At 52.4% G+C, this 22,990-nt stretch overlaps 1 protein-coding gene across 7 annotated transcripts in view; it reads left to right on the top strand.

The window, feature by feature from the left end:
• Nucleotides 1-22,990, top strand: part of PTPRU (protein tyrosine phosphatase receptor type U) — a 79,136-nt gene that overhangs the window by 41,072 nt on the left and 15,074 nt on the right. For 2 of the 7 annotated variants that reach the window (XM_044770213.2, XM_044770211.2), the window contains exons 15-20: nt 3,630-3,659; nt 6,579-6,736; nt 15,689-15,879; nt 16,491-16,566; nt 17,031-17,107; nt 19,306-19,323. In XM_044770213.2, coding sequence (XP_044626148.2) covers nt 3,630-3,659; nt 6,579-6,736; nt 15,689-15,879; nt 16,491-16,566; nt 17,031-17,107; nt 19,306-19,323 — 550 coding nt within the window. The remainder of the gene's footprint in view (nt 1-3,629; nt 3,660-6,578; nt 6,737-15,688; nt 15,880-16,490; nt 16,567-17,030; nt 17,108-19,305; nt 19,324-22,990) is intronic. The other 5 variants (XM_044770214.2, XM_014853679.3, XM_014853681.3 and 2 more) reach the window with 3 other exon arrangements.

Raw genomic sequence — 22,990 nt, 5'->3', positions numbered from 1 at the left:
ATTTTGGAGTTTCAGAACACCAGGATCTGGGATTCTGAGAATCTCAGAATTTAGAATTGTGGAGGCTCAGAGCCCAGGAAGTGAAGGCTGCCAGGCAGTTCAAGGACATCTAGCCTAGTGGGTTTCAGATCTTTTTAAAGCAATAGAACCTGTCTCCAGAACACCAAATACACCTCCCTGGGAGCCCGGTCCATGGAGCAGATGAAGGCCAAGGCTCTGGCTGGAGCTGGGGTGAGGGTGTGGGGTGGGGGGAGGCTTCTGAGACCTCTCTGCTCGCCCCCGCTGCCCCACCTCATTCCCCATCAGGCAGCCCCAGGACAGTGTGGTCCAAGCACCTTAATTGAGGGATGGAGACACTGAAGGCCAGAGGGAGCGTGGACCTGCCACAGTCACCCAGGGAACCAGAGGCAGGCCTGCTCCCTTTCCTCCCCTCCTGGGCTCTGGCTTCTGTAGCCCCTGCTGCTGCCAGGCTGGGCACACGTGGGTGAGTTGGCGCTGGGTCTCTGGGCTGCTGGGAGCAGATAAGTAGGATCCAGGGGATGAAGGAAAACTGGCTAGGGATCCCCTTGCAGGTAAGACTCTTCCAGGGAGTCTGGGGGTGGGGCATGCCAGTGTTGGGGACATGGTGAGGGGGTGGCATGGGAGGTGGCCTGTCCAGGGTGTCAGGCTCAGATTTTTTCCCTTCCCTAGTCCCTGCACAGCTTCATGAGATGAAATATTTAAAACCATCATTTGATCAGTATTACTGTGTGCTGAGAGCTTTACACACATCATCCCTTAGGATATTAGTTCTTGAGCACCTACTGTGTGCACTCAGGATACATCAGAGGACATTTGCTTCTTGGATCCTGACCCACAAAGCTGGTCCACCTCCCTTTTCACGGATGAGGAAACTGTAATTTAGTGACTTGCCGTGTCGCTTGGCCGATGGCTGGAGGGATTGAACCCAGGCCTGACCGCAGAGCTGTGCTTCTCGCAGTTGGGGCTCTGAAGGGCCTCACCACGGCTGGCGCGCAGTAGGTGCTGCCTGGAAGGGGCAAGTGCCTGTCTGTCTGGGCGTTGGCTCTGGGGACTGGGGCGTGGGGCAGATGGAGAGAGCTGTGAGAGAGGAGGAGTTTGGGGAGCTGCAGGTAGTGTTTGAGGCCTTGAAATCCACCCTCCAGGAGAGAGGAGTGGCAGGATGGGGGATGTCCCTCACCCCTGCAGAGAGCGTTGGGCCCAAGAGAGGATGGTCAGAGATGCTGCCAGTGCCTCACTAGGAAACCCTCCGCTTTACGCAGCTGCCAGCCCACAAACCCTTACAGGGGACCCCAAAAGCTCTAGGGTCCCCCGGCACCTCCTTCCTTCCTCTAAAGCCATTCAGCCCCTTTCTCTAGCACCTCACTGCGTCCCCCTGAATCCAGCCTGGCCTTCAGGGTCTACTGTGCTCCTCAGGGCTCCCCCGGTCTGCATTGTGGGATGTCCTGGGACAGAGCAGCCCTGGCAGGGATGGGGGCATTCAGATCACCTTGGGGTGCGAATGTCATTGGCAGATGAGGAGGTTGCTGAGGGAGGCCAGTTACCCAGCTGCCCCCCGTGTACCCTGTTGGAGGAAGGAGGCAGCCCGGGGGGCCAGCTTGGGAGGAGGCATCAGATTCTCCATCCTGCCCTGCCCTGTGGACAACGAGGCTGGGTGCACCTGCCCCTGGGAACTCCAGGGCAAGGAAGGGGTGGCCTGGTGCACCCCAGGCCGGGTCAGGTCCCTAACTCTGCCTCCGGAGTCTGCCCTTCTTGGCAGCGTCGTCTTCTCCCTGCTTTTTCTTTTACGTACCTGTAGCGCTGTACTCAGTGTTTCTCTTCCCTGCTGGAGGGAGCACTCCATGAGAGCAGAGGAGGGTCTGTCTTGTAGGCTGTGTCTCCCCGGGGTCTGGCCCCAGGGAGTCGGGTCCTCCTGAGCCCCCCATGCCCGACTCTGCAGGTGGAGGAGGCAGGGAGGACCCGAGCGTGCACTTCCTGTCCCTTCAGCCTCCCGCGGCCCCTGGGAGTTAGTATCATCCTCGCTTGTTTAGAGGAGGGAATGGAGGCTCCTGGGGGTGGCGTTCTTTTATTTATTTTCCCTCATTTATTGATCACTCAATTCAATGAACTGTTTCTCGAGGGACCGTAATGTGCTGTGGCTGTCCTGGCCCCAGGATCCAGCGGTGGACAGACAGGAACAGGATGCTGCCCTCTGGGGCTTAGTGGCTGGTGGGGAGCCCGGGATTAAACCAGAAAAAGCCCAAATGGATAATTACGAATTATGGAAAGGATAGGGTGCTGGGGGGAGGGCAGAGAGAGGGTAAAGGGGGACGTGATGTGGTGGTGATTATGGGGGAGCGGTCAGGAAGGCCCTCAGAAGTCATGGATTTCAGCTGAGACCAGAAGAATGCCATTCCTTCAGCTGTCCTGCCCCTTTGAGGCCTCTGTGACCAGCTGCAGGGCCCTGGATCAATGTGCTGTGTGACTCCAGCCAGTCTCCTGCCCTGGCTGGGCCTCAGTCTTCCTCTCCCTTCTCTGCTTGCCTTCCCTCAATCAGCAACGTCAGCGTTGGGGTCCCTGCTGCCCAGTGATGTGGGGGCGGTGGCTCGGGGACCCCTGGATGGGCCTGGATGGGGCCTCAGGAGGGAGCTGGTTCTGGAGTTGGGGTCCTGGTCCTGCTCTAGGCTCCACTACTGACCCCCAGAGTCCTGGGCTGACCATGACTCTCCAGCCTCAGCTTCCCCACCTGTGCCGTGGGACCAGACCTGCTCGGCCTCCTCTCTGGGGGTGCACAGCGGTAACCCAGAGCTCCTGACCCACGCGTGCGCTGGGTGCCCACGAGGAGGTGGGCTGCCTCTTTAATGGACCCCACTCCCAGGGGCAATCTGGGTGGTGAGGGCAGCCCAGGCTCGCTCTGGCGTCCAGCTGGAGTCCTCCCCGCCCCCTGCCGCCCCTCCCCGCCCCAGCCACGGTCCCTCTCAGGCACAGGTGAATGCTCAGGGCTGTCCCCTCAGGGCTGAAGGGCCTGCAGGTGTGAGTGGCATTGGGACTGAGGGTGGGGGCCATATGCAGGGTGAGTGCAGCCTTGGGGGAGGGCGTGACGTTGATTGTGTGATTGTGCGCACCCGTGTGTGTGTTTGTGAATATTTATCTGTGTATGTATCTGTGTGTGTCAGTCTTTGTGTGTGTGAGTGTGTCTGCATGTTTGTATGTCTGTGTTTTTAAGTGCATGAGTGTGTCAGTGTGTTTCTATGTGTATGAGTGTGTGTGTATTGTATCCATATGAGCGTGTCTATGTGTGAGTGTACAAGTGTGTGTATTTCTCTCTGTGAATGTGTGTGTCTGTGACTGTGTGTGAAAGCTCTGCTTCCCCTCAGGCCCTTTCCCACTTCCTCCTCACTCCAGTGGCAGGCTTGGGGAAGGTTCCGGAAGGGGTTTTGGGTCTTGGTCCTCAATGACTGAGCCCAGCTGGCCCTTGGGACGAGGAGGGCCCTTCTGACCTGTCGGGTCCCTGGCCAGCCCCCTCCCCAGCACGGAAAGCACCAGGGCCCTCCTTGCGGGCTGGGCGCGGCCCTTGCCGGGCCTGTGGCAGGACGGGGGCCGACTGTGCTGTTCTCTTTGCACGCTGCCAGGAGAGACCACTATGCCTACTCCTGCTACCCGTAAGTAGCTCCACCCGCCTTGGGGTCCAGGCCCTCGACGGGGAGCCGCCACGCTACCCCTCTGGGCTTGGGCCCCACCCCCCGCCTGGCCGAGTGTCATCCCCTCCTCCAGGGCCACCTCTGCCTCAGCATCCCTCCTCTGCTCTGTCCCTCCTCTCCATCGTCTCCTGGTGTGGAGGTCACGAGCGCTGGCTTGTCGTCAGAGTCTCAGGTCCAGATCAGGCTCTGCTGAGTCGCCCTGGATGAGTCGCTTGACCTCCCTGAGCCTCGTGTCCTCTCGCCCCCAGAGGCAGCCCCTTGTGTCCGTGAGCCATTCCTACCGGTCAGGACTTCCTGACACCAGACCACAGTCCACGCCCAGGAGGGTCCTCACACAGGCCCCGTTCTGGGGTCGGCAGCCCATGTGTGTGTGTGTGCTTGTGGGGCACACCTGTCCCCACGCTGACAGCTCTCCCCACGGTGCAGGCAGCTCTCAGGGCCACGAGCAACTTCTCCAATGGGGCAGCCCCAGGCTCCCAGACCCGCCGTCTCCTGGGCGCTTCCTCTGGGCTCAGTTCTTTACACCGAAGCCCCACGGCTGCCCTGAGAAGCAGGTGCTGCCATCGCTCCATTTTACTGATGGGGAAACTGAGGGTCAGAGAGGTTAGGGCCCTGTCAGAGGTCACAGGAGGTGCAGAGCTGGGGTCACCGTCTGATTCCACGGCCTCCTGAGGGCACCCCGTCTTCTGCCTCTGTGTCCTGACTCTGCAAGCCTTCCAGAACATTCCCCCACCTGTGCTTGTTCTCCCTCCCTGCAGAGCAGGCTCAGGTGGCCCTGGGCCAGCACAGAGGACGGTGGTCTCACCTCCTCCTCCCTGGACCCTCTGCTTGCATCGATGTCACCCGATGTCACGTTAGCTTTTCCAGCAACCGAACCCTGTCAGCCCCGCGGAGCCTCCAGCATGGCTTTTGCAGGAAGCACGGACAGGCAGCTCTCCCTCCCTCTCTGCTGCGCAGTTAACTCTCGAGCCTAAATGCAGAACTTTCCATGTGCCCATATTCCATCTGCTTAATCTCACCCTGGGGTCAGCTGGAGGCGGGCAGTGTCGGTGTCCCTCCCGGGTTCTGTCTTCTGCGGATCTGGTTGGTTGGTGTGTGTGGTTCTTCCTAGTGGGCCACCAGCCTGGGTGGGAACAGAGCCCTGTGGTACTCCACTGGAGACTGCCTTCTCGGCCAGCGTCCCCTTGTGACGAGTCCTCCTTGGGCACCTTGGTTCAGCCAGCTTGACCAGCTGTCCTCTGTCCACGGCACTCTGTCTGTCTTCCCTGTGGTCTGCTCGTGTCTGGCCTGTCCCTCCCTCTGTCCCCTTCTCCATCCCTCTCTCTCTTGTCGTTGTCCCTTACTTTCCTCCTCCTCCTTTGGATCCTCCTGATCTCTCCACGCCCCCCCCCTCCTTTCCCTCCCTCCTTCCTCCTCCTCCTCCTTCTCTCACGTTGATGGTCAAGGTCGCTGCCACAGAGGTTTCTCCTCACCTGACCCCAGAGGGCTCCTGGCTCTTCCCTGGTCACAGCGAGGGCGCTACCCAGAGCCTGGGGTGAGGCTGGGAGTTGGAGGCCTGTGCCCGCTGAGCTGTCTCTCCTCCAGACTGCGAAGGCTGTGCCCACCTCAGTGCACAGCAGCATTGGTCCCCAGCGTGGACACAGAGTCATCTTTTCAGCATGGGAAGGACGTTGTAGTCCTGCAGTAGGAGTGTCCAGAGGCCCTCCTGTCCTTCCCCTGCCCTGGGCAGCTCTTGAGCCAGGACAGGTTGATTGGTGTTTGGCTGTCTGGGCATATTCTTTCATTGGCCTCTTCGTCTCCATGGATGATCTGCGTCCCTGAGCCCTCATAACCTGGAAGTCCTTTCTCGGGTCTACCCCACGTCCTGCATTCTGCAGCGCTGTGCAGGCAATGGCTCGCTGTCTCAAGCCTTCCCTGTGATTGGGCCCCTGGCTCCTCTCCAGTCTCATGAGGGTCCCAAGTCACTTCCTCTTTGCTTGTGCTGGGCCCCTCCATCCTGGAGCTGCACCCCTGCCCCCTACTCTCTGTCCTCCCTCCCATTTTCCTTGAGTTCCCCTGGAGTCACAAACTGCCATCCTTGTCTGTAAAGCTAGCTGGGCTGGAGGCCTGGGCTGTGCGGGACCCTTGTCCAGGGGCCTTTCTGGAAGCTCTGCCCTCTCAAGAGGTACTGGGGCCTCTTACCCTCTCTCTGCTGCTTCCAGTGGCAGTTTGGACTGGTGGGCAGTGGCGGGAATATAGACCCTGTGGGGATCTCTTTACATGTCTAGTGTGGCCTGTGGTTGGACCATTCTGGGGGCAAGAAGGCGCCACGGTTCATTCTGTGCCCAGGGGAGGACTCCTGAGCACTGACTGAGCACCAGCCAGACTACCCTGAAAGAGGAGTGTAGCCCTACCCACTGCAGGAGTAAAGGAGTGTTCAGGGCAGACGAGGACAGGGCAAAGGAGGATGGAGTATGAGGAAGCTGGGGCTGGAGAGGGAGGATGCTGGGGCTGGAGCTGGGGCAGTCATCCTTCTAGTTTGGGGTGGGATGTCTATCTGCTGTGACACCAAAATAGGCCCAGAGTGACTTTCCTTCCCATTTCCGGAGCCCTTGATGCCGGTGAGAGTTCGGAGCCAGGTCCCAGTCCGAGGCCACTGCTGCTCCATCTGTTGTTCTCAGCAAAGGTCCCCAGGGCAGGGACCCTGTGGCTTCTTTGGGGGCAAGTGGCAGCTCTCTGGTTCTGGTGAGCAAAGGATGGAGGCAGAGCCCCCTCAGCATTCAGGGATGCTTCTAGAATGACTCCTGGCCTCAAGGCCCCCTGATGGCTTGGCCTTCCCATCCGCCTCTGGGCTCTGTCCTGCCCACTCAGGCCTGCGTCTCCCGTGAACCCCCTCTGCAGGAAGCCGGTGAACATGACCAAGGCCACCGTCAACTACCGCCAGGAGAAGACCCACATGATGAGCGCCGTGGACCGGAGCTTCACAGACCAGAGCACCCTGCAGGAGGATGAGCGGCTGGGCCTGTCCTTCATGGATGCCCACGGCTACAGCCCCCGGGGTGAGTGCTGGGGCCCTGGGGCTTCTTCCTCATGGCTCTGGGCTCCCCTCCCCCTCCCCCCGGCATTGGATGAGTTCTGGAACACCCTGAACCAAGATTGAAGCATCTGTTGTGCTCCTGCTGGGTACCAGCACTGGCACTGGAAGTACACAGAAGGCACAGGCATTCCCTTGGTACTGGAGGAGCTTTAGGAAAATTGAGGACTTAGACACAGACTCTATAAAAGGAACGCGAAGTCACATGTTAATTGTGAGAGATGCTCTGGGGACTCAGAGGAGAGAGTGATGCTGTGTGATCAGAGGGGTCAGAGCAGTCTGCTGGCTTATTGAGTGCCTACTGCGAGTGGCAGGAGGCTAGTGGCTAAGAGAGAGTGTTCTGGAGTCAGACAGGCCTGGGTTGCCACTCAGATCCTCTTAACTGTGTGACCTGGGCCAAGTTGCTTAACCTCTCTGGATGTCTGCTTTCTCATCATGTATAAGGTGGGGATAAAAATCATCTCTGCTGCTAGGACTGCTGGAAGACTAACTGAGATATTGTGTGTACATCATTTAGTGCTGTGCCTGGCATGCGGGAAGAGTATAGTGATTCGGCTGGATGTGCTAGGAGCTTGCCGTAAATTGCTGATCGCACATCTTTTTATTCTATTTAGTGCTGATTTTTTACAAAAGAAAACACGTAATGTTTATGAAAGTCATAAAGTCATAATACAGCAAACACCGATGAATCCCACTGGTGAACTGGAACACCATGTGTATGCTCCTCCCTAACTGTATCCCCTGCTTCCCTCTTAGATGTAAATATTCCCCTGCAATTTGTGTTTATAATTTTCTTGCCTTTTTTGGGGTAGTTTTACCATGTCTGCGTGTATCCCCAGACAACGCATTATATGATTTTTCTCGTGTATGAGCTTTAAAAAAATGAAATCACACTCTATTTTTCAACTCAACATCATGTTTCTAATATTTGCCCAGGTGAATGTTTCGCTGTCGTTCATTTATTTTCTCTGAGGAATAGTTTTCCATTGTATGAACGGATCACAGTTTATTTCTCCATTCTGCCATCCGTGGACATTTCATTTGCTTCTGGTTTTCTTGTTATTACAAATGAGGCTGCAGTGAACATTCTTAAATGACTCTCCAGATGCACCTGCACAGGAGGTTCTAGAAGCAGGACTGCTGGATTAGAGAGGATGCGCTTGTTCCGCTTTATAAGACAGTGCCAAATTGTTTTTCGAAGTGGCTATGCCTGGGTTCACGCCTCACAGCAATGTACACGAGTTTCTGTGGTTCTGCGTCAAGCTCAGAATTTGCCAGGCTTCTTCACTTTTGTCAAGCTAGTTTGTATAAAATGGTGATTCTCTATAGTCTTAATTTGCATTTCTCTGATTACTAATGAGGTGCAACATGTTTTCAAATCATTATTGGCCATTCAGGTTTCTTCTTGCATGAAATGCCTGTTCATGTCTTTTACCTAATTTTCTATTGGTTTTTCTGTTGCTTTCTTAGTGGTTTTTAGGAGTTCTTTATATATTTAGGATGATACACATTTGTCACTTATGAATTGCAAATATCTTCTCCCAATTTGTGGCTCATCTTTGTAGGTTATTTATAGTGTCCTTGGATGAACACGTTTTTATTTCAATTTAGTCACGTTCATCAAGCTTTTCCTTTTTGATTTCTCCTTTTTCTGTTTTCTTAAAGAATTCTTCCTTACGCAAGGTCATAAAATGTTTTTTACTTTTTTCTAAAACTTTTGATATTTTGCATTTTACATTTAAATCTTTACCCATCTGTAATTGATTTTTGTGTGTGATATGAATTAAGGATTTTATTTTATTTTTTCTGTGGGGAAAACCAACTATCCTGGCCTCAGTTGTTTCGGTTCATACTTTCACCACTGACTTGCGGTGCCACCTTGTCACAGCTCACATTCCCATATGTATGTGGATCGTGTTTTGGCTCCCTATTCTCTTTCTTTGGCTAATTTGGTGATTCCTGAGCCAATACCACACAGCCTAATTACTGTAGTAATCTATCTTGATATCTGGAACATCAAGCCCTCCCGACTTTGTTCTCTGTCGAGGGTGTCTTGGCTATATTTGTCCTCATTCTCTTTCTTATAAATTTTAGGATCACTTTTGCAAGTTCCTTGGAAAATTTTGGTGGGTGGGTTTGTATTGAACCTATAGATCAATTTGGGGAAAACTGACATCTTATGAAATTGTCTTTCCATTGATGAATATGATATATATCACCCCATTTATTTAGGTCTTTGAGTGTCTTTCCATAATTTTCTCCATAAGATCTTGTACATCTTTTGTTACATGTACCCCCAGGTCCTTTATAGTTTTGATTTCCATTGCAAATCGTACACTTTTTCTTTATTGTGGTAAAATACACATAACATAAAATTTACCTTCATAACCATTTTTAAGCGTACAGCTGAATGGCTTTAAATACATTCATAATGTTGTGCAGCCATCACCACCCTCCATCCCCATAGCTCTTTTCATCTTGTAAAACTGAAACTCTACACTCATTAAACGATAGCACCTTATTCCCCGCTCTTCCTAGCTCCTGGCAACCACCATTCTGCTTTCAGTCTCTATGATTTTGACCACTATAAGTATCTAAGTGGAATCATACGGTATTTGTCTTTTGTGACTGGCTTATTTTACTTAACATAATGTCCTCAAGGTTTATCTATGTTGTAGCATCTTTTAGAATTTCATTCCTTTTTAAGGCTGAATGATATTCCATTGTTTGTATCTATCACACTTTTCTTATTCGTCTGTTGATGGACGCTTGGGTTGCTTCCATGTTTTAACTGTTGTGAATAATGCAGCTCTGAACATGGGTATGTGAATATCTCTTTGAGATGCTGCTTTCAATTCTTTTGGGTATATACCCAAAAGTGGAATTGCTGAATCTTATAGGAGTTCTATTTTTAATATTTTGAAGAACTGCCATACTGTTTTCCATAGCAGCTGTACCATTTTACATTCCCACCAACAGCGTACAAGGGTTCCAATTTCCCTCCATTCTCACCGATAGTTATTTTATTTTATTTTTTTTTGATAGCTGTCATCCTAATGGGTGTGAGATGGCATCTCACAGTTTTGATTTGCATTTGCGTAATGATGAATGATGTGCGTTGAACATCTTTTCACGTGTCTCTTGCCCATTTGTGTATCTTCTTTGGAAAATATTTGAATCAGGTTGTTTGTTTTTTTATTGTTGAGTTGTCGGAGTTCTATATATATTCTGGATATTAATCCTTTGTCAGATATATGATTTGCGACTATTTTCTCTCATTCTGTGGGTTGCCTTTTTACTCTGTGGATAGTGTCTTTTGATGCCCAAAATGTTTAAATTTTCATGAAGTCTGATTTGTCTATTTTTTCTTTTGTTGCCTGTGCCTTTGGTGTCAGAGCCAAGAAATCATTGCTAAGATGAATGTCATGGAGATTTTGTCCTATATTTTTTTCTAAGAGTTTTATAGTTTTAGATCTTACATTTAGGTCTTTGATCCATTTTGAGTTAATTTTTGTATACGGTATTAGATAAGGGTCCAACTTCATTCTTTTGCTTGGGGAGATCCAGTTTCCCCAGCACAAATGGTATACTTTTAAAATAGTACTTTCATAATTGTTGCTCAAATAGAGAAATACAGTTGATTTTTGTGTGTATATATATAGATCTCAAATCCATACTCCTTGATAAACTTTCTTGTTAATTCTCATTTGTCTGTAGAAGCTTACAGATTTTCTAAGTACAGTCAAGGCATCTGCGAATACTGACAGTTCTATTGCTTCTTTCTCATTTCTTATCCTGTTTTCCTTGTCTTTCTGCACAGCACTGCCTGGGACCCCCAGTATTCTGTTCAAGGGAAGCACTTATAGCAGGAATCCTCATCTTGTTTTCCTGACTTTAAAAGGAACACTGCTCACATTAAAATACTGAGAACGAAGTTGGCTATAGATTTTTATTTTAAATGGACATGAAATTTGCCAGTGATTTTTTCTGCACTTATTGTAATGTCATATTTTGTTTTTCCTTTAGTTTGTTAATGAAGTGAAAGACACTTTTAGATTTTTGAATGTTAAAATAACCTTCAGTTGCTGGGATAAATTCATCCTGGCCATGATGCATTATATTTTTAATGTATTGTTGGATTCAGTATAATATTGTTCAAAATTTTAAAGCTGTATTCTCGAATGGGATTGGCTTGTAATTTTTCTTTTTTGTACACTCCTTGTCTGGTTTCTAGTATCAAGATGCTATTAGTCTTATAAAATATACTGAGGTCTCTTCTCTTTTTTCCTTATTATGGAAAAATGGAATAATTGACACCTTGAAAGTTTGGTGGAATTCACCCGTCAAACAATCTTTCTTTTTGGTTTTATGGAAAAATTTAAAACTTTTAATTCAATTTATTTAAAGGAGTAAAGGACTATTCAAGCTTTCTATTTTTTTCAAGCCACTTTTAGTAAGTTATATCTGTCTAGGAATTTGTCCATTTCCTTTACATTTTCAAATTCATTGACATGCACTTACTTACCCTGTTCTTTTTGTGATCTCCCTCATTCACTTTTCCCCACAGCCCTGCGTGGTAGCTGTCATCAACCTGTCATCTTACAAATGGGGAAATGGAGGCTCAGAGAGGGGAAGTCACTTGTCTAGATCAAACAGCCAGAAAGTGGCAGAGCCAGGATTTACATGCAGGTCTTTCTGAGTTGCAAATTGCCGCTTCTGCTGGCATGGTGGGATTTGGATGGGCAGAGATGGGAAAGGAAGGGCATGCGTGGGGGAAGAACAGCTTGTGCAAATGTTCAGGAGAACATGGAGAGGTCTGACTGGGCTGAAACTCAAGTGGGTGTTGGGGAGAGGGGGAGGTGAGGGTCCTGTGGGCGCATGCCTTGCTGCAGAGTCCTTAATAGACATATAGAGAGACAGGAAGCATGGACTCTGCTCCCAAGGAACTCACTCACTACTTGGGGAGACGAGACTGACCTAGGAAGTCAGCACCAGGCTAATTGCCATGTGGACGGTGGGGACAATTAGTGCTGCCGGAGTCTGGAGAAGAGACACCTTTGGGCCAGGGTGATCAGGGTTTTGGCTGAGATGGGTAAGATTGGACTGACGGTGAGGGGGAGTGGGCACTGCAGGCAGGATGCAGGACACGGGGAAGGTACGAGGGCTGGGAAACTCAAGGTGTGTTCAGAAGACCGGAGCTGAGTCTCAGCACCTTCTCTCTTTCTCCACGCCCCAAACTGGTCTAGCCTCCACTTCCTTCTTTGCTTTTCCAAACAGTGGAGGCCAGAGTTTTGGAGTTTAGAACAGAAAGCCATGTTGATTTTGATACCTCCTCCATTTGCAAATTTTAAAATAGGGACGTACCATGCTCAGTAAAATGGTGGCAGGCTGGCCATGAGAAGCCGACTGGAATGTTCCCAAGATGTTGGAATGTGCCCCCGTTGTCTCTGAAATTCTGCCTATGAAAACTCTCAAACCTTCCTGGCCCCCATCCATGCAGAGCTCTTGACCTCTGTGGGTACCAGTGGGTTCTGGCCAAATGTTTTGTCAAATAAGTCCTCAGTTACTTCATCACCATAAATGCCCCTTTTATCAGGAAGGGGAAACAGAGAAAGCAGGCGGACAACAGGACCCAGAGTCAGATGGGCCTGGGTTTGAATCTTACTGCTGCCACTTAATGAGAACATAACTTGCCCCTTCTGGGCCTCAGTTTCCTCATTGGGATAGGGGGATGAAACAGTGCCTACATCATGGGCATAGTCTAAGGATTAAATGACTTAAGAATTGTGCCAGGCATATGAAAGCATTCAATATGTTAGTTATTGTTAGCTTTTATTACCGGCTGTGTTTCTTTAAAGTCATTTGCTAACTGCAAACAGTGAAGGAAAAGGATAAAGTGCTCTTGGATTGTATAACTGGGGCCCATCTTCATCTGAAGGTGGATGGGAATTGGGGAAAGTGCTCATCTTTGAGAAGGATCTGAGGATTCTCATTTTCACATGAGGAAACTGAGGCCCAGAGAGGTCAAGTGACTGGAGTCAGAATTTGAACTTAGGTTCTCTGTGACTCTAGACACAGGGTTCTTTTCCCTGGGCCTCAGCCCTTCCCTTAAAACGTCAGCTGTCTGGTGGTTACTCCCAAAAGATGTCCCACAATCATGGTGGAGCTGTGGAGAGACTGGGAGAACCCCTGGGTGGTGACCTTGAAGCTGAGGGCTGGCTCTCACCTTCTTTCCTCTCTTCTTCCCTTTCAGGGGCTGCCAGCTGTGGGCAAGCTGGTCCTTGGGGTGTGGGTGGGGGTGAAGAGGAGTGTGTGTGTGTGTGTGTGTGTGTGTGTGTGTGTGTGTGTGTTTGTGAAATCCCATGAGAATTCATGGGCAAGGAGATGGGGAGCTGTCTTCTCTGGGCCCAGGAAATGGAGGGTCCTCTTGGCACCATCATCCCGTTGTCTCCTGCTGGCCTTATTTCTAGAACACCTTGTGTCTCTCTCAGGCTCTGCTGGAAGCCGCCCAGATTTGGCTCTGCCTTTCCATCAGGATCCCAACCAGAGGGCAGTTTTTGCTTGTCTTTAGCCATTGCAAGCTGATTCCATGCCTGCTTGTGAGGCTGCCTTAGAGCTGCCAGCCCCTCGGGGTCTCTGGGATGAGCTGCTGGATTCTCCACCATCCTTGTTTGCTCCTTTCTCCACCTGGAGAGCTCTCTGTGGAGTTGTCAGCATGGTTTCCACGAACAGCACTGGGACCCCTCTGTCTCTGAGTTCTTTGAGCCAGCTGAAATCCTTTTGCTTGAAATCTTTGCACTTGTCTTGTGTGTTGTTGTAGATGCTCTTTAGAATTGTTAGGTCCTGGACCAAGATCCTACAGTGGAGAAGGACCACGACAGAAAGGCCCTCTCTTGTCAACCAACTGCCCTGGCTTTCTGGACTAAAGAGGTTCCTCCCTTTCCTGGAGGCTACTAATGATGCCAACAGCCGCCAGCTGCAGGCGTTCACTGTGTGCCGGGCACTGGGCTGCGTGCTTTATATGCATTATCTTATTTAGTATTTACATCATCGTATGGAGAACAACAGTTTTTATCTTCATTTGACATGTGAAAATGGAAGTCTAGAGAGAGTCCCATCCCCAGGGTCACAGGCAGAGCTGGGATTTGATCTGAGGCCTGTCTGACTCCAGAGATTGGCTCTTAATCTCCATATTACACTGTGTTCCCCCGAGGATATTTCATGAAACAAACAAAAAAAGCTCTCCATGGAGAAAGACGGTGGTGAATCACTGCTGTTTGCACCCATCTCTTGGAAATTCAAAATGCACTCTACCTTGCGGGAAGCCCTGAGAGATCTTACAGGGAAATAACCTACTTATTTTTGTTTAAGCCAGAATTCACCTGTCTCCTTTAAAACATAGAACCCCTCCTTGTCCTCCTTCTCTTCTTTTTAATGGACTACCACTTAGTCATCTGGTGTCACTGGTACTTTCTGGAAGACACTTTAGCAACCACTACATTAGGGAGGTCTTACCTCTTTGGACCTCAGTTTCCCCATCTGTAAAATCAAGAGTTTGGGGCATCTGACCATGATGGTGTAACTGGCTTGCCCACCAGCTGTAAACAACTAGAAATGTGGATCAAATATGTGACACAATTGTTTTCGACATGGAGTGACAGGCAGCTCAGGACTGTGAGTCCCGACAGAAGAGAGACAAATGAGTGGGCCCTGCCTTCCCATCGCCTTTCTACCTGGAGGCAGTTTTCCAGTAGTGGTCCAGGAAGGGGGCACCGAGGCAGGCCCGGCGGTCTCCTTGATTTGCAGAGACAAGGATTGGGGTGTGGGGCGGGGGAGCTGCACGGGCGTCTGTCCGGTGCTCCTGCGTTCATTCTGTCAGTTAGTCATGGTGGGAATTAGAGGCCAGACACCAAGAAGTCTCCCCAAGGAGGGTCATTTCAGCTGAGGCCTGAAGGATGAGAATGAGTTTGCCAGGCCAAAAGAGGAGGGGCAGGGTGTGCGGACCAGAGGAACCCGCATGTGTGAAGGCACAAGGAAGGGAGGGGACCAGCATCTAGGCCCCACTGAGAGTTGGCCACCTGCCCCTGCCGGCTCAGATGTGGGTAGAGAACATCTGTGAGAAATGCCGGGGGTCTGGCCTTGAAGGCTCCCTGCACCTTACCCCGGACAGGGGAAGGGAAATGAGTGTTAAGTGAGCGTGTGGGGGTGGTGTCGCTGAGCGGGGCTGTTCTCTCATGTGCTCTCAGTCCCAGGACCCGATCTCAGGACCAGGGTGGGATGTCCTTGGTGATGCTGCTGAGTAGAGCTGGGGCGTGGGCCTGGGGAGGAGGGTCTATTTTCCCGGGGGTGTGGGGCACTGTGAGCCTCTCGACCCGCTGCCCGATTGGCTGAGGTCGCGGCGCAGGCTGACAGCGGAAATGCTTGCGCGGGAGAAACCCTCTATTGAGGTGACTGCGTTAATCTGCAGGGGGGGCGGCGGCCGCGCTAATTTCGGGATTTGCTTGTCTTTGAATGGGGGTAATTGCCAATGTTCCGGATTGTTCCCTAGAAGAGGGGGAGGGAGGGGCTGTCCTGGGCTCTGCCGAGCGCTGCCCCCTGCAGGCAGCACGATGAAGTCCGCTGGATGCAGGATGGAGGGAGGGGATGGCAGGATCGCGGCAGGCAGGGCGCCGCCAGAAGGGCCCCCAGAGGTCAGAGATGCGACCCGCTCCTTTGACAGATGAGAAACCCTAGATGCAGAAGGAAGGGACTTTCCCAAGGTCACATGGGGTGGGCGCAGCCAGGCTGCTTGGCTCCAGGGAACAGCCCAGCCGTCCTCCATGGTGGCCTGCTCCCTTTCCCCCCTCACCCCGAGTCCCTCTGGGGTTCCCCAGGCTGGGCGTGTGTCAGGAGCCCCTTCCCCTTTCTCTGACTGCAGGGGACCAGCGCAGCGGTGGGGTCACTGAGGCCAGCAGCCTCCTGGGGGGCTCTCCGCGGCGTCCGTGTGGCCGGAAGGGCTCCCCGTACCACACGGGGCAGCTGCATCCCGCGGTGCGTGTGGCCGACCTCCTTCAGCACATCAACCAGATGAAGACGGCCGAGGGCTATGGCTTCAAGCAGGAGTACGAGGTGCAGGGCCCGTCCAGCCACGACCCCTCGCCAGGGCCTCCCTGGTCCCTCCTCAGTGTGGACCCTGGCCCTGGCAGCCCTCAGCCCAGCCCCAGATAGACCTTGCTCTGACAATCAATTCGACCTAACCCTTTTTGACCCTAACCTACCTTCTTATCTCACTGACCTGGTTTCTCACTGTCATCCTGACCCTGATTTGAAATCTGACCTTGACTCTTAACTCAGTCTCCATCTGGACCTGATGGTAATCCTTATCCTATCCCCAGTCCAACCTGACCCTGACCTCTAACCTAACCCCAGTCGGACTTTGACCCTGACTCTCATCCTAAACTCTGTCTGGACTCTGACTTGAATCCCTTCCTGCCTCCATCTGGACTCTGACACCACCCTCCTCCTAATTTTAATTTGACCCTTAACCTTACCTTATTCCTAACTCATACCTGGATTTACCCTAAACCTGACCCTCATTCTAAAATGTCTCTCAAGCCCCACGTTTAGCCCTGAACCTGGCCCTTGCTGTGGTCCCGCCCACATCATCCCTGTTGACAGGAAGGGGCCTTATGAGTGGAGGGGTTTCCCTCCCCCGCTGACCACCACTTCCCACCTGGCAGAGCTTCTTTGAAGGCTGGGATGCCACAAAGAAGAAAGACAAGCTCAAGGGCAGCCGGCAGGAGCACGTGCCTGCCTGTGAGTCCTGGGAAGGGCCTGGCGTCTGGGGCAGTGGGTGGGAGTTACGGTGGGGAGCGCCCTGGGGCAGCCTCAGAGGTTACAGTGGTATCGGCTGCCATTTCTCCAGGGCCTCCCAATGCCAAGCTGTGCGCTGAGCATTACACCCATTATCTCACTTGTTCCTCTCAATAACCCTGTGAAGTGGGACGTTTTGTAATCCCCGCTTTACAGATGAGGAAGCCAGGCTTGGGAGATTAAGCCCCCTGCCCGAGGTCACTTGCCTGAGTGAGGGAGCATCCCCTGGCCTGGCCTGCTTCCCGCACTACCTGGAGCCAGCTGTTTGGCCCTGAACCTTTAGGTCCTCTTTGCTGCCCTGCCTGCGCCCCACCTCTGGCCTCCAGGAAGCCTTCCCTGACTGCCCCAGCTCTGGGCTCCCAGTTCAGCCCCTGCCCACCCCATGGCCGCCTGCTCTGTGTTTGCAGATGATCGGCACCGAGTGAAACTGCACCCGATGTTGGGAGACCCGGATGCGGACTACATTAACGCCAACTACATAGACGTGAGTGCCGTGCCCTGTCATCTCTGCTGACCTGGCCCCGCCCGCTCCAGGCTCACTGTCCAGGCAGGGCAGGAGCCTGTCAGGGAATCAATGAGGGTTCAGATGGCTGGGTTCTGGGCGCCCCCACCTCCTGCAGTCAGTGCCAGGGAGCTCAGAGGGGAGCACAGAGTGGATGGTGGCCGTCAGGAATGCTTCCTGCAGACTTCTGGAGTGGGCCTGAGAGATGGGGGGGCTTCAGTGAAGCAGAACGAAAGGAAGAGGGCAGACAGCTAGGCCTAGAGGTGAGGCAGCATCCTCTTTCAGTGAGGGCGGAGAGGTGAGGGAGCATCCCCTTTCCGTGAGGGCCGAGAGGTGAGGGAGCGTCCCCTTTCAGTGAGGGGCCTAGAGGTGAGGGAGCGTCCCCTTTCAGTGAGGGGGGAGAGGTGAGGGAGCATCCCCTTTCAGTGAGGGCGGAGAGGTGAGGGAGCATCCCCTTTCAGTGAGAGGCCAAGAGGTGAGGGAACATCTCCTTTTAGTGAGGGGCCAAGAGGTGAGGCAGCATCCCCTTTCAGTGAGGGCTGAGAGGTGAGGCAGCATCCCCTTTCAGTGAGGGCCGAGAGGTGAGGGAGCGTCCCCTTTCAGTGTGGGGGGAGAGGTGAGGGAGCGTCCCCTTTCAGTGAGGGGGGAGAGGTGAGGGAGCATCTGCTTTCAGTGAGGGCGGAGAGGTGAGGGAGCATCCCCTTTGAGTGAAGGGGGAGAGGTGAGGGAGCGTCCCCTTTCAGTGAGGGGGGACAGGTGAGGGAGCATCCCCTTTCAGTGAGGGGGGAGAGCTTGGAGGTGGGAGTCCATGATACACAATGAAGCTGAGAGCAGGTGGGGCTGGATTGTGAGGCCTCCCTCGAATGGTGAGCTAAGGAGTTGGGGCTTTCCCTAGGGGCACCAGGGAGTGGTTAGAAGTGATTTCACCATGATCAGAGTGGTACTTTAAGAATAGTAACTCCTGTTTATTGAGCACGAACTGTGTGCCAAGCAGTGTGCTAAGCACTTTATGCCAAATATTTAATTTTATGTAATCCATGCAACCACCCTATGGGTAGTTAGCATCATGACCTCACTTTACAGGTGAGGAAACTGGGGCTCAGAGAGGTGAAGCTACTTGTCCTAGGTCACACAGCTAGTGAGTGGTCAGGAAGGGACTCAAATCTCAGCCTGTCTGTTTCTCCAAAGCCTTTGCTGCTGACCATGAGGCTCTCCTGCCATCCACTGCAGCAGCTGGGTCTGGCTGAACTGAGAGCGGGATCAGAGATAGGCAGGAAGCCAGGAGCCTAGGCTTGGGGGTGAAGAAGAGGAGATGAGTCTGCTCCACAATTGTGGATGAGGGTGAGACCAAACAGAGTCCAGGGACTCTGGTCAGACTCCCCCACCCTGCAGCAAGCCAAGTTCAGCAGAGAACCATTTATTCATTTGTTAGCTATCGTTTGAGCACCTACTCTGTCCCAGGCATTGTGCTGGGGACCAGGGATGCAGCAGTGACCAAGCCAGACACATCCCTGCTTTCCTTGAACATGTGGATTCTAGTAGGGGAGACTCATAAATATGCAAGTCACCTAATTTCAGATGAGGTGGGAAGGCACAGGCCAGAGAGAGGAATGGCTTGCCCAGATTGCACAGCACAGTTAGTGGAAGGGCCAGGGTTGGTCCTGGCAGTCTGCCTGGAGGCAGGAGAGCTCAAGCTGGCTTTGGGTGGCTGGAGGGGAAGGGGAGGGACATGCCAGGTGGAGAGCACAGGCCTGAAGTGCGTAGGAGGAGGAAGGCCTGTATCTGGGGGGTCAGGGAGTCTGGAGATGATCTCTCCTCGCTCTTGTCTTCACCTCCTCCTGGCGGCCAGATGTGCTGCCCCATGGTTTCCAGAATTCCTTACCTTCTTCCCCACGTCCCATCCTCTCCCTTGGCTGGGCCTGACCTCTTGGACTTGGGCAGCTTTGGTGACAGGGGGCCTCTCCTCGGTCTCCTCAAAGTCCCAGTCGGCTTCTCCTTGGGCCTGGCAGGGACATGCCACTCGCCCCTCTCTGGCCCACCCCAGTCCACCTGTCTCTGCTCTGCCTCCCCTGCTCACATCGCCCATTCTGGCCACTGCTGTGCTCCGTCCACCTCCATCTGCCTCTGGCCTAATATCTGTCTCTTTTGCTTTGTACTGTTCCCTCACTGGAATCATTAAGATTCGGATAAACCGTGAAGTAAGTATCTCTCTCCCGTCTCCTCCTCCTCCTCCTCCCCCTCCCCCTCCTCCTTCCCTTCCTCCTCCTCTTCCTCCTTCTCCTCCTCCTCCTGTCTGACTGGCTGTACCTCAGACTCTCTCACAGTCTCCAGCTGTCTCTCCCTCTCTCTCTCTCTGTCCTCCTTCCCCTCCACCCGTGCGCCTGACACCAACCGTCCATTTCAACAGCCTGGCCAGGGGCCGCCCAGGGCTGCAGATTCGACACTCTCCCTGTTGTAAGCACTTCCTCCCATCCGCCCTGCCCTGAGACGGGCAGCAGTACTGGGGGTGCTTCCCCAGGTCCCATTCTGCGCTGGCCACCGCCTCGCTCACCTTTGTCCTCTAGCTCCCCATGTCCGATGAGTCCTCACTAGCCACACCTTCTGCGGGGCCGTGGGTGCGGTGGGGCTGGGGGGAGCTGCCCTGGGTGCCCTGTCGCTGCTGCTTGGGGCTCAGGGTCTTCAAGGAAGTGAGCATGACCCTGGTCAGTCCCCTTAAGACCAGGGATTTAAGTCCCTTGGTGATCAGTATGCTTGACACTCAGCCCCCACCACTTTGCCCTCAGTTTAGCCCTAATTTGAATGTTTTACTTTTGGGGAGCAGTTTGGGTATTCTATTTTTAAAAATAGTGCCATCTTTGGGCCTTTTAAGAATAAAAAAAAAAAACCCAATCCATCTAGCGATCCTTTGATTTGATTTTTACTATATATTATTTTCATGATATTTGATGACTGATGGGATTGTTTGCTATCTTGTGGGTACCTTTTCTATTTTATCTCCTATTTTCTTTTAAAAGTATATTTCTTGATTTTTATAATTGCAAAAATTTCAGACTTTCAGAAAACATGGAGATGTCTAATTCATAGAGTGAAAGGTCCCCACAGTCACCTCTGCAGGGGGTGGGCAGTTACCCAGATGTGCTCCCTGACGTCTGCCCTCCTTCCGAGTGTGCTTAAACAGTTGATTTGTAAAGTTTTCGGATTTAAATGGAATGTTAGGGCTGGAAAGGCAGTGGATATGCTCAGCCCTAGCGCCCCCTTTAGGAGCTGAGGATCTCCACTGCAAACCTCCTGCTCTTAAATCCCCCCTATTTCCATTAGATGTTGTCAGATTCCTGAGAAATACCCATAGAACACTTGGCTTAATACATCTTCAAATGCCCGTTAATAAGAGAGTCACTGGCTGAGCACCTGCTCTGTGCCGGCACCTCAGGCACGTCATTTCACTGTTACCACACTCTGCCAGGTGGGGACCTACCTGCATTTGGCAGATGAGAAAATCGAGGCTTAGAAAAGTCAAGCGAATTGCTCACGGCTGTTGGGAGCTGGGTCTCAAACCCAGCCTGAGCCCTCAACCCTTATGCTAGACTGTGGTTCCCCCACTTTGGGAGCATCAGGATGCTCTGAGGGTCTTACCCATAATGCAGGTGGCCCATCCCCCGGCTCCCCAGTCAGACTCCAGGGAGGGCTCAGGTGACCACTCCAGGAGCAGGTTCCTAGGACAGGCTGATGCCCAGAGTGTGAGGACCAGTGAGTGCTCTAACGCTGGTCTCTAAAGTGGGTGTGCTCAAGGTGATTGACTGATCTTCCTTTAACATTGGATCATTTTAAACTTTCCATGTCAGCGTCCTCTGTGTAATGTAATTGTACAGTAATGCCCGTATTCAATTCAAAAGTTAATGCAGATATTTTGAGGGTTATGTGTTTAAGACCTTGTTTAGCTTCTTACTGTATTTACTGACTGGTGTTTGAGTGTGTTGGGCACTGGAGGGACCGAGATGGGGAGTCAGAAGAGGCCCTTGCTTTCATGTGGAACTCTTAGGCAAACTGGTTTTAAGTGGAGTAGCCTGTTTCCAGCTGGACCAGTGCTGAGGTTGGGAGGGCAGCCACTGGCAGCACCTCTGCTGGACCCTCCCGTCCTCTGCCTCCACCTTTTCCTCTGGCTCCAGTTGCCCAGCATCTCTGCAGAGGACTTGAAGCAGAGGCCGTGGCTAGGGAGACAGCAGGTGGGAACTACGCTAGACCCAGGGAAGTTTCGGTAGTGAGGGCTGAGTGATGCTGGTAGGCTTTTCATTATTGGTAACTTTGACTGTGTTCTGGTCATTTTCATGGGAATGGTGTGTAGGTCTACAGCAGACTCTCTGAGGTGTATGTCTCACTATTATCCTCATACTACAGAGGAGAACAGAGGCTTAGAGAGGCTGAGAACCTGGGTGCTCAAAGTGTGTTGTGGTCTCTTTTTTTTTTTTGGTGAGGAAGATTGGCCCTGAGATAACATCTGCCACCAATTTTCCTCTTTTTGCGTGAGGAAGATTGTCCCTGAGCTAACATCTATGCCAGTCCTCCTCCATTTCTTGTATATGGGAGGTTGCCACAGCATGGCTTGATGAATGGTGTGTAGGTCTGTGCCTGGGATCCAAACATGCAAGCCCTGGGCTGCCAAAGTAGAGTGCATGAACTTAACCACTATGCCACCAGGCCGGCCCCTCCAAGTGTGTTTTGAGGCCCAGCATCAGCACCACCTGGGAACTGGTTGGAAATGCACAATCCCAGGCCCCACCCAGACCTTCTGACTCTGCATCTGCCTTTTAACAAGATCCCCAGGAGATTTGTGTGTATATTGGAGGCCAAGAAGCCCCCTTTTGGTGCCCAGAGTCACACAGCTGCTACTTGGCAGAGCAGCGAGGGACCCAGATCACCTTGACTCCAAGACTCCGATTCTTACCCGCTATAGCAAACCACTGTCTGCCCTGGGAATTCTTGACATCCGCACTCTTTGGAGCTTCAGGGGTGCTCTTTGACCCCTAAAGGGGTGGTGATAATGATCAGCTACTATTGATCAAGTACTGACTTGGTGCTTGAAACTGCGCCAAACCCTTGACATACGTTACTCTATTTACTCCTCACAACAGCCCTAGGAGGTAAATGCTATAATTATTCCCATATTATAGATGTGAAAATGGAGGCACAGAAAAGTGAAGGGATCTGCCTAAGGGCGCACAGCTGGCGAGAGCTGTGTAAAGCTGGGACTTGAACCCTGGCAGTCTGGCTCCAGGGCTCCTTGGGCCCGAGAAGCCCGCAGGCCCGAGGCGTTGTGGGAGCTGGGCTGGGGCCTGTGGGAACTTGAGGCGAGTGGCCGAGCTGGGCTGTCTTCTCTTGCACCAGCCCTCAGTGCTTCTTGCCTGTCTCGTGTTGCCCGCCTTGGTGCCCTGGGCATCTCGTGTGGGCAGGACTCGGGGGCTGTGGCCGCAGGGCGGGTGTGGGAGACCAGCTGCCCCTCTTCTCAACCTGAGGGCTCTGGGGATGGAGGAGGAAGTAGCTCTTGGCCCCTCTCTTGTGAGAGAAAATTCAGGTAAAGTGCTTAGCACAGTACGTGGCCATAATAGGGTCTCAAAATATTTATTATTGTTATTGATTTTAAAGATTTAAAAACCATTTGATCTGAGGGCCATGAGGAACCCCTGTGCTCATTTGCCCCCCCATGAACCCTTCTTCTGGGCCCCCCAAGCTCTACATGACTAAGGAAGTGGGGAGGGGCCCTGCCCATTCTGGTTGCCCCGGCGGGGGCTGGGATAGCTGGCAAGACCCCAGCCTGGGGTCTGGGGTTGATTAGGGCCTCTGGGGCTTTGGGGAGAGGGCAGGGTCACC

Source organism: Equus asinus, chromosome 5 (assembly GCF_041296235.1).
Source record: "Equus asinus isolate D_3611 breed Donkey chromosome 5, EquAss-T2T_v2, whole genome shotgun sequence".
NCBI lineage: Eukaryota > Metazoa > Chordata > Mammalia > Perissodactyla > Equidae > Equus > Equus asinus.
This window is presented reverse-complemented; position numbering and strand designations above follow the sequence as displayed.